The following is an 11,942-nucleotide window of genomic DNA, read 5'->3' as shown; positions in this document are numbered from 1 at the left end:
TTAATGCCTCCCGCCTGTGGCCAGAAAAGCTCCCCCAGGAGGGACAAGGCTGCTCTCCCAGGCTTGGCAGGGAGATGCCTGCTCTGCTGGGCACTTCTTGCTCAGATTAGCATAGCCCAGCCTATATCACACACACACCCAGTAATACCTCATTTTGCCACTGGAATGAGGCCAAAAGCACAAGCATTACAGGGATATAAAGCGGGAAGTTACTGGAAAGAATCACAAACTAACGTGAGACTAGACCAAATTTTTGCAAACAGCAGAAAATGGGATCTTTGCTATAGACAGTTCTTGCATTTAATGTAGCTGTTTATATGATTGAAGCACTTAAAAGTGTTTTCATTGAGTATAGTTACAGAACAGCTGCAGAAATCTTAAGTGCTTCTGTTCATTTTTTTTTCTTTGTAGTTTGGAACTGAAAAATCTCAGAAGAAAACTGGACACTGACAGAGATCAGGGTGATTCCTCAACAGTGCACACTTCTGACAGAGGCACTGCTTTTGTGGGGTAGGAATGATGACAGGGGCAAAAAGGAAGAGAAGTACAGTCTGGAGGAAGATCCAGGCTGTTCGCTTTGAAGATATCAAAGCCTGGTGTATGAGAAGGCTGCCTATCTTGACATGGGCGCCTGTCTACAACTGGAAGGAAAATTTGGTTCCTGATACTGTTTCTGGGATGATGCTAGCCATCCAACAGGTGACTCAAGGTACAGTTAACTCATTTCAAATTAATATTTTAAGTTTGTCTGGTCATATCTAATGTTGATTGAATCCAAATAAAAATACAAGGAAAAATATATAGTCTTAACTCATTTATAGAGTGGATGTGTAAATGTGGAAAGAAACTCATTGTGATACTTCAGTTAATTTCTGTGGAACTTTACTATTTATCCTTCGACATTTTTTCAAACACTGACTATGAAAGGTGAGAGAGCAGTAACTCCATTCATACAGGATATATATTATATACAATGTTTTATGAGTTAAGTGACCATCTTTTTCTCTATTTCACATGGAAAACAAAATATAACTCGATGATAATTGCACTATAAAGTATGCTGTTGTGGGATAAACACATGCATGATACTATTACCTGTAAAATTCCAAGGAATTTTAGGAAACAGCAGGAAGAGGTCACAGCTTTCTGTGCCTAAAGAGTGTTCCTGCCAGAGACATTATCCGGGGAGAGGATCTGTGGCATCCATAGCTTGTGTGCTGATTTAATTGCATTACCTACCACACCTCTTTTCAAGCAGCAATACAAAGCAGGGGTGGAGCTAGACTCCATTTTACAGCTTAAAAAAAAAAAACAAAAAGAGAGAAAAAAAGGCAGAAAAAAGGAAAAGCTTCCCAAACTCTGCACAATGAGCTGCAGAAACTTTAAGTTCCATCTTGCTTAGTAAAGTGATTCCTGTGAGGAAATAAATGCTTTTGTCAGATTTTGATGTGTCTTTGATAGTGTCACCTTCTTATGATAATCTCTTATATTTGTCTCAGACAAATCACAGCTTCTTATCTCAGATGGACTTTAACTCCTTCCTTCATGTGAATGACATCTATTGTTTTCTAACAGTCTTCCATATTAAGTGGGCTTAACTATCATTCATGTTGTTAAACACTCCTTTAATTGAATTATGCTGCAACTTGAAACAACTGATTTGTATAAGTATTTGTGCTTCTAGAGTAATTAGGAACATCTGCATTGGCATGATTTAACTTTGGGAACCTTAATACTGTAACTCTGCAATATATCTAATTTCACTGGTATGTGTGCAACAATTGTAATTAAAATGCTGCTAATAACAGTATGTTGAAATTCATCAAAAATGCTATGTTAAACAGCATTTCTGCAGTGCTGGTAGTTTTAGCCAGGCTTTTAATGTTTGACTCTTGTACCAAGAAGTTGTTTACTGTCACAGATAAATCTGTGAAGACAGAAAATCCAGGTTTGTGTTTTCTGGTTTATTTATAAGTACTCTAGAAACAATTTTATCCTTATTTTATGCTGTTCAAAAAGAAATACTTAGAAACTCCCAATCTGTTTTTTCTTTCTCTGCTTGCTGCTTCTCAAGATTTTGGAATGATTTTAGGGGATGAAATAGGAAGAGAGTTAGAGACAAAAGCATTTCATCATGTTTGTGGTGCTTTAATTTGAATGCAAATATAAGCCCTTTTACTAGTGTTGTAAGCATTCCAGTTACCAGCACTATCCTAATATTTTCAGATGGATGAAAACAAGTTCCATTTGTTATATAGCACAAAGCCAAAAAAACCCCAAATATTGGGAGGTCATATTGTGCCTGTTTTCTTCCACCCTCAAGATAAACCAAGAAATTTTGTAATGCAATGCAAGGCAGAAATTCTAAAAATAGTAGGAAAAAAAGGTAATTGGTGATAATTGATTTGTTGAGCATAGTGTCAACCTCAGCAACAGGTTTAGGCAAATCCAAGTATAAGGAAATAAACCTGAGTAATGGGAATATTTGGAAAATTGTACAGTTGTATTCATATGCAGCAGTTTTCTGAGTGATGAAAACTGCAAACTCCAGGGTGGAGAGCAGTCCAATAGCTTGAGAATAATTAAGAAAGGCCTTGCAAATGAGCTGTGTTTTTCATAATTTCCTTCTGTGGGATTTCTTACTCATCTGGTATTGATCATATTCAGACTATTCAGGTTGGCAACTGCTCTGATCTTGTGTAATGTGTTTGTGTTCCCACTTCTAATCTAAATTTTAGATAAAATTGCTGATTTCCCTTTGTATTGTAAGGAAGAAAAGATGAAAGTCACTGTCCTTACTGTGCTGTAGTGAAAGCAACAAAACTGGGCTGGGGAAAAGGAGACTGAGGGGTGTAACAAGATGGAAAGTGAAGGCATGGGACTATCATAATGTACTGCTGGGCATTTGTGATGAAAGACTCATTGCTGAAACCAAGCAGTCATTCTGAAAATGTTCCTGTAGTTGTTTCATTGTCTGCTAAAAATAATAAATAAATATTAATTCAGAAGTCCCAAAATTCAGGGATCTTTACCTTATGAGACAATACTTGTATTTTCTCTGTATGTATCCCCTAGTTTTAAAGTCCTTTATCTACTTCTACAGAATATGGAGAAAGAAATGTCAAAGATAATTATGTTTCTAAAAATTTTATGAAAATATCACGTAGGAAAAGACCCTACAAGTTCTAACAAAAAAAAGCCTTTTCAAATACACCAATTGGCACAAAGGTCTAGCTGGACTTGCACAGTCTCAGACAGCAAAGCCAGCCAGCCACAAGTCAAAACTAGTAAAAGAAATCAGGCTTCATCAGTTCCAGCTATTTAATATTAGTTCCAAGTATAATTTAATAATGCTGACAAAAATCCTTATTCTTACTTTGATACCTAAGGTTGAAAAAATAATCTTTAAATCTAAAATGAACATCATGATGCAGTCTTGAAGTTTGTTATACACCGTAATAGGAAGTTAAGAAATTTGAGCTTTTATGTTGTGGTAATCACTACATAATTTGTCTCCAAAACTTCTCAAAACTCTGTTATTGATAGACCAGAGCAATATGTCTCTAAATTAGCATAATAAATACCTAACTTTCTTGTTAGATTAACATTCATTGTCCTCTTCCCTTTCCCTTTAAAACTTATTAATACCCCATCAGCAGTCATTCTCTGAAGAGTCTTTCCATTTAATTTTGTATCCCTCATCCTTGCAAACAAATTCAACTGCTAGATCCATGTAGATGTCTCATAAGTGCCTAACCTTTTCCCTTTCCAAACTGAAATCATGCTAATAAAACAAAGGGTCTGCTGTGCAGGTAAGCAGTTCTCAGCAAGCTGCTTCTGTGTCCTTCACTGGTCAATGAAGACTTAGTTGATGGGAGTTAATGAACATTAAGTTATTAGAGAGCATCCAAAGGAGGGTAAGGAGGATGATTAAGGGCCTTGAGGGGAAGCCAGATGAGGAGCAGCAGAGGTCACTTAGTTTGTTCAGCCTGCAGAAGAGGAGACTGAGGGAAAACCTCAATATGCTTTGAGAGGAGGTGGAAAGGCAGGCACTGATCTGTTCTCTCTGGTGACCAGGGACAGGACTTGAGGAAACTGAGTCAGGAGGGGTTTAGGGTGCATATCAGGAAAAAGTTCTTCAGCCAGAGGGTTGCTGGGCACAGGAACAGGCTCCCCAGGGAACTGGTCACAGCACCAGCCTGTCAGAGTTCAAGAAGCATTTGGACAATGCTCTCTGGCACAGAGTGTGACTCTTGGGGTGCTCTGGGCAGGGCCAGGAGTTGATGGACTTGATGATCTTTATAGATCCCTTCCAACTTAGTTTATTCTGTGATTCTATGCTTGTGAGAGGTGGTGAATGACTGCATTTACATCACTTGTATTCTTTTCTTTCATTCACTTATTAAGTTGTCAATCTTGACTGACAAGTTTTCTCACTTGTGCTTTTCTGATTCTCTCCTGCATCCTTTGAGGAGGAGTGAGTGGCTGGATGGGTGCTTAACCGCTGGCTAGAATCAACCCACCACAGGCGTGATTCATCTGACTAAATCTAACCATCTGCTTTGTTAAGGTTGATTAATTATATTAATAAGTTTCCTCTGAGTGTAACAGGGAAGGGCTCAAGTGTAGACACTGATGAGGCAGACATCAAAGTTTAGTGTCTTAACCATTATATCCATGTCATTGTGGGTAATAAACAGATAAAGAGTTCATGTTTAACAGTTCATGGTTAAAGGCAGGTCTTACTCTTTTCTTTTCTTTTCTTTTCTTTTCTTTTCTTTTCTTTTCTTTTCTTTTCTTTTCTTTTCTTTTCTTTTCTTTTCTTTTCTTTTCTTTTCTTTTCTTTTCTTTTCTTTTCTTTTCTTTTCTTTTCTTTTCTTTTCTTTTCTTTTCTTTTCTTTTCTTCACCCATTGACCTGTCACAATAGAATTATTTGTGGGTTCTTTGTGTGACTCCTACCCATACTCATAAAAGAAGAATACTTCGATCAGCCTGGGTCTGAATTTTTCTTGGTTTCTTTACATGATAAAATTAAGATGCATTATGATGCAGTCTTTCCATGTAGCTAAATCTCACTAAACTGTCATCATGTTTTTTCTGTAGCCTTCTGAACATGTGCTATAGTCCCATCATAGCTCTTCAGAATGCATCTGCTTAGCTTATTTACCCAGTGGTAACTTTTATTGCACCAAGCAAATTATTCATCTTTACTTTCATGGCCTTTCATAGGTGATCTTTCCTGATATTATTTATTCATTACCAAGCTCTTGATCCATCTACCGATAATCCACTTGGCTATTCTTCTTCGTTCAGTCTTGTCTTTTCAAAAAACCAGCTTTTTACTCAGGATTTAAATTTTGCAGTGTATATTTTTTGGTAGTCATTCCTCAGTATTTTGCTATTTAGAATGTGGGATTTAGGGTTTGTTTTTTGCTTGTTTTGCTGTTTGTTTTTTCCTGGGCAGAATTATGCACACTGCTCACAAAGACTGGCATATAGAAACCATGTACCATGACCCATCAGTAAGCTTCCCTGAATGTCCCTGAATGCGACAGAATTAAAACCAAGTTTATTTGAAAAAGTTTATAAAAGAGACCCTCGGTCATGCAGATGAGTTAATTGCCAGAGGAATTACTACCCAAGTTAGTCTGCTTGAATATATACTTTATTTTTTGAATATATATTTTAGTGTATGTAACTTATTTATGTTCTCTATACAGGTAGGGGACACAAATGTGTCTGAAGTATTTTGGTAATGAAATGCTGTGAAAATTAAGTGCTCTGCATAACACCTGAAGTTGTTTTAATCTTTCTGGATGTAAATTACTAATGTAGGTACCTAACTTCAGACTATGTCAACCCTTCTCTCAGGCCTCTTCCAAGATCTCTCTTGAGGTTTTGATAATTATAAACCTCATCTTCAAGCTATTAATGACCAGACTGTCTCCTGCTTACACAAACATATGATTTAAATTCTTTTTTTTTGACAATTTTCTGGGTGATGATAATACTTATACCCTACACTTTTCTTTATAACAATTTAGAGCTCTTTACACTTACCAGTAATAGAAAAGTTTATAGGTAGGGAAATTAGACACACAAAAATGCTTTTGCTCAAAATAGAGAAATTACTTGTGCAATACTACACTGAGAGTTTATGGTGCAAAGAATTCAGGTTTCAGTAGTTTGCTACTGAAATGCATGTCTAACAGTGCAACTGAGTTAAACCCCTCCAAAAAACCTCAAACCTACAAGTGCTTTTACAGCCTTTAAAGAAATAAGCACAAAACAAAGGCATGGTACTTTCTACTGAAGTATTTGGTCTGAATCGAAGCCTCAGTGCAAAATTAGAACTTTGACTCAGTTTCCTGAAGAATGATGACTTTTCCATGAGGGAAATGGTGAAGCACGTGGATATATAACTGATATCAAACAGAGAAAATGAAACACATCCAGACTGAAGGCTGAGATAGGTAATTGCCATCTCAGGATTCTGAAAAACAAGGTAAGTGGCATTGTGGATCTGGTTACATGTACCCTAGATGATGCTGTCGAATTTGGAATTCTATTCTCTGTTGATAGTGAGTATAGTGTTGTACCCCAGTTACAAGTCTGTACTGCAGATGAGGGACTGGACCAGATGCAACCCATGGTGCTGTATTTCTCTTTAGTAATAATAATAATGAAAATACATGTCCATATAGAGCAATAAAGGACACCAGAGTGATGGATTCAGCTATGCATTTCTGAAGCAAGGCTGTAGGACAGATGATGGGTTTTACGTCAGATTTATGTATGGGTTCTAAAGACAAATCTGCTGCTCTCAGTTAAAGTTGGTTTTAATGGTGTGTTGGAAAATAATTAGCCTATTAGCCAGGGAAAAAAAAGTCTGCTGCATGAATTGGGAGGTGCAAAGAATCTGATGACCACTGGCGGTGCTGTCTGTTGTTCCATTATCACAAATACAGTGTTTCATTTTGGTTGCCTCTGTTCATAGATGATGATCTCAGTAGAAGAAAAGGCTAGGAGAAGGAGTAGAAAAACAGAGATTATATTTGGGAGAAAAATGGCTCAGGTTAATTAAAACATGAGAAGGTTTTTTCTTTATCAGGAAAGGCATTCAAATTACAAGACAGTTGCAGCACATAGAGAAATGAAAATAAAGTAACTTGAATCTGTTTAGAATTAAAATTGGGAGTAGTTCTAAAAATATTGTATTTAATTATTGGGTTCAGAAGATGGATCTCCTTATCACATAATCCCATTCATGGATGTGCTAAATTCAAACAATTGTGTTTGGCTGTCATAAGGGGGAGCAGATCACAAGGGAAGGTCTTGACAATTTTATGCTCCCTTTCAATTTTATGATATCTGAGCTGCTGCTTTTTTTTTTTTTTTTCAAAAAAAAAAAAAGAGAAGTTTGGAACTTCCGTATATATATGAAAAAGTTAAGACAAATGTGTGGAAGTTTCAAAATGAAAACACTGTCACTCTATTTCTGATTCAGTCTTTGCTTGCTAAGTTGTGGAATCATAAACATTTCTCTGTTTCTTTTGAAATAAATATTTTTCTGTATATTATATTGCATGTACTCAGTAGCTGCCCACTGGAAGCATGAGGGTATAAGATTTGGACTTTCAAACTTGCCAGATTGCAATGATGCTAGTGGTTGTAGTTTTAAAACAATACATTTTTTTTTTGTAGGCAGCTAGTACAGGGATATGATTAATGTAGAATTTATATATAATATTATACATTTGCTGCCTTTCCTGTGATCTATCATGAACAAGAAATGCTTTGGCTCAAGTGGATTTTGGTGGGCTGTTTTTTTGGAGGGTGGAGGGCCCTTGAGACGTATTTCCTCTAAAAGTTAAATATGTAGATGGCATCTGATGAAATCAGTATTGTTATTTCTGCCAACTTCTTTTCTTTTTCATTCTTCAAGCCCAAGAATAACTCACTGAGTCTTGGTGTGGTTTGTATGTTTTAATTAAACTTAATTTAATCTGGAGCTGGATTTATTGCTGAACAACTAATTCCTTAACACTGGCTGGAGATCCTGACATTAAAAAAAATTAACTATACTGCCTTCCTGCATTCCAGAACTGGTGCCCAGAGTTTTGGAAGGCATGATGCCAGGAACTTATATAATTTTTTTTCCTTAGCTTTTCATGGAGGAACCCCAGCTGTGTCTTCTCAAGAGTGATAGTTGCCAGGGGTTTATTTCAGGTTCTGATCATAAATGTAGGCATAAATATACTCTAAGCTCACTAACTGGAGCTAATAATTTTATTAAGGGGTAAAGCTGCCTTGTAAATATACATCTGGCTTACAAATAACACGTGTAGATGAAATAGAATAGGCACATTTGGAAACAGAGCCAGAAAAACCTCCTACAGAATGCATTGGAGAATCCATGTAGCTCATGATTTCTGGAAGAGTGTCCAGTTGAACCCTGTTATAGTTCTCTCATGCAAAGAATAATGATGTAAGCAGAATATGAAATTTAACATGTTAGTGAGAAAATGTGGGACAATGTTTCACACTTTACAACTCTCCAGTGGAGCAGCAAGGCACTTAGGCTGCTGTGCGTGCAATATTTTCTTTCTAATGTCTATAAAAATTCTTCCAAGTTACACATGTGCTGATGCAGACCTGTCTAACAGACTGCTAGAAATGTGAATTCAGCTTCTGGATGCCCTCTGACTCCCCTGGGGCCTCCTGTCCAGGTGCACTCTGGTATGCACACACTGCGTGCCCACATGAGCTGGGGGGATCCCTGGGCTCTGGGGTGCCTGAGCACCATGGACAGAGACTGAGCAACCCAGGGAACATTGATCCTCAAAGGAAGGAATGACACCATACATAATCTTCCCAATCAGAAAACTGTTCGTGTTCAGATCCTTGGGCATTGGTTTCCCAAAATGGATGCCCTTTTCATGGATTTCAGCAAGTCCAGCTCATCTGGATTAAGGCCTGAAATCACTCATGACAGGCTTTTGTTTCTCCACAGCATTGATGCTTCTCAGAAGATCACCTCATAGTTACCTGCTTGCCAGAAACTTCTGAAGGCTTCATTCTCTGCTTATTCTTACTGAAATACAGAGATTTTTACCTATAATCCACATTCAAAATCCTTCTTTTTTCTGGAGGTGGCCGAATTCTTCCAGTATCACAGCTGGCTAGTGGATAATAGAACTCCCTGTGAAGCAGTTTATAAAATCTTTGTGGTGTTCAGATATGGTGCTGAATTTATCCTAAAGGGATCTTAACATTTCATCTCAGATTGTCTGTCTGAGACAGTAGCTGATAGCTTTTTTTTGAGGAGCTCTATTGAAAGAAAAGAAAACACTAGGAGTTTTTTAATGCTCTGTTTTGTATGTATCTATTACATATAGAAGGGTCAAGCTGTCTTGAACAGTGAAATCATAAGCTGGTCATGCCATCCCCTTATTTCTTGTACCATAATGCTTGCATATTTTCCTTTTGAACATTAAGATACAATTGTCAGTATCTGGAGATCTGTAAAGTGGCAGAATAGCACAGTGTTTTCTCAAATCCACCTTTGAAGTGCTTTTCCATGGTACATTGGGAGAGCTGCATTTCAGAATCTGTGAAACACTGTGAGTTTGGGTGCTATGGCTAACACAGCTGAAGTGCTTAACTCTCACCAGGCTGAAGGAGACAGCTGCATGGGAAGGACCTGCACTGAAGGATCCTTCAAAAACAGAGGGGGGTTGCCAAATCAACATTGTGTGGTCTCTGAAAGATTTATGGTTCATTTTTGAGGGCCTGTCCTTCTATTTTGTCTTTACATTCTTCATTTGCCTCAGGCTTTGAATGACAGAAGAACCAAGGAATGATTTTAAGCTCTTGGTACTTTGTCACCAAATAAGTGAGACAGAAGGCACAATCCACTTGTGCAGCCCCAGCAAATGTGCATTGAGAGAACTGATACTGAGCTGCACAGTTTTTGGAGGTTAATGATACTGTTTCCAAAAGATCATTTTGTGTTAAGAGCTTTTACAAAGCCATTGTTAAAGAACCCTCCAGAACTTGCAGGTTTGTGTAGGAAAACTTTTCTGAAATATAATATTAATTGTTTTCCTGTGGTGGAAAAAACTTTTCTTGTTTTTTCTTCAATAGAAGTTAGCTATCCTGGAGTTAGAAATTAAATTCTGGGATATGAGTCATTGGTTAGTTTGATTTGTTAGTTCTCCAGGAAGTAGTGATAGAAGACTGATTAAATATGTGTCAATTCTACATTTTAGGGCATCCTCAGAAAATACCCTTCTTACTACATAATAGAGCTTTTTGAGAAGAGGGAGAAGAAATGGAGAAAATCTATTTTTCTGAAGCATTAGAGAGTGCCCACAATAAAAATGCAGAGAGCATTTTTGAGTGGGATAAGATGAATTTGTGTCATTTAGGGTTTCATAAACCTGGGGTCTGACCATCTTAGAATAGACACACTTAAGAGTAAAAGGTTACACTTACAGAAAGTTATTTGAATATACACTCTATCAGAAAAACTTTTAAAATGTATATAGCTTTTTACAGTAAATATTAAATGATACTAATGTTGTTACTCCTCAAATTAATTATAGGCTTAATACTTTTCCTGCTTCCTAATTTAATTTCTGGTTTGCACCTAGTATGTCCAAAAGATGTGGTAGAGTTTTCCTGAGAACAGATGTATGTATCATGAACATATTTCCAGATGCAGAGAACTGTTAACTAGTTGACTATTCTCTGGTGATTCATAGCTCTTCCTATGGAAAATATTTTTTATTGCTGTAGCTTTGGCACTAATCTAATTAGCAGAAACTTCCAACTCAAGCTGAGACCTTTCTCCTGCGGCAGGAGATGGCCTTGTTTCTCTTTGTATCAAGTTTGTTATTTTGCAGTTGCTTGCAATGACACCGAGTGTTCAACATTTCTTGCTTTTCAGCCTGATATGCCAGAGGACTGGAAAGCACCTGGTGCTAATCACAGGTCATGGTTTTCAGTGAAAGTGTGTCCCACAATGTTATCTTATGATAAGGAAGTAGTTAAAACAAACAATATTAATGTACTGTATCTAAACTTACTGTTCAATATTTGTTTGCATTTCTTTTCATGGAATTTATATTCTTATATGAAAAGCTTAATGTCACTGCCATGGGGGTTTCTCCATATTACCAGTGAAGATTATGGGAGATCCTTACTTTATGATCTATTTTCTTTAAGTATTACTCTATGGAATGAAAAAAAAGAAAATAATGTTTCCTGTATTTTGACAGGAAAGTTCTTGCGCAAACAGAATGCATTGCAGTGAAGTTTAATATGAAAATTAATTAAATAAGCGTAAATATACTACTGATTACATCTTGAAAAGTATTTGAACCTTTAGAGCATTTTATGCCTAATAAGAAAACCTGAAGTTTTTACTGATTCTATTTTATAATGCCCCTCTGCTCTTACATACTTCAGTAAGTGCTACACATGCTTCAGTAATGGGAGTAAAAACCCAACAAACAGAGCCAGGACTCAAGTCAAAGGCTGGTAGTTTTAGCTCTGGCCTGATTGCCACAACCTCACCATGAAAAAGAATGACATACTACTTCTAGAAACTTAATACAAAATGTGAAAAGTCCAGGCATGAAATGGAGAAAAACAAGGGCCAAATTTAAGCTCAGATTATCTGCCTGTAAACAAGTGATATTTATCAGCAGCAGATAATCTGGATTTATAACTATAACCAGGATCAAAAGGCTCTTCCCAAAAACCTTCTAAAGTACATATCTGGCTCAACATTAAGTACGGAACCTTGTGTATTCCCTTGTGCTTGGGAAGCACACAGACAGGTCACTCCATTTCAATTATGTTGTTATAATTAAAATGAGACTGAAATTATACTGATTTTTCTGATTCCTTCACTTTTTGGATAGTCAAATAATTA

The 11,942-nt window shown here is 36.8% G+C and overlaps 1 protein-coding gene across 2 annotated transcripts in view; it reads left to right on the top strand.

Annotated features, from left to right (window-relative positions):
- Positions 1–241: 241 nt before the first annotated feature.
- SLC26A7 (solute carrier family 26 member 7) overlaps positions 242–11,942 on the top strand; it is a 70,386-nt gene continuing 58,685 nt past the window's right edge. For both annotated transcript variants that reach the window (XM_077188072.1, XM_054642287.2), the window contains exon 1: positions 242–709. In XM_077188072.1, the coding sequence (XP_077044187.1) occupies positions 517–709 (193 nt within the window). In that variant the 5' untranslated portion in view covers positions 242–516. The remainder of the gene's footprint in view (positions 710–11,942) is intronic.

This window comes from Agelaius phoeniceus, chromosome 1 (genome assembly GCF_051311805.1).
Source record: "Agelaius phoeniceus isolate bAgePho1 chromosome 1, bAgePho1.hap1, whole genome shotgun sequence".
In the NCBI taxonomy this organism is placed as follows: domain Eukaryota; kingdom Metazoa; phylum Chordata; class Aves; order Passeriformes; family Icteridae; genus Agelaius; species Agelaius phoeniceus.
This window is presented reverse-complemented; position numbering and strand designations above follow the sequence as displayed.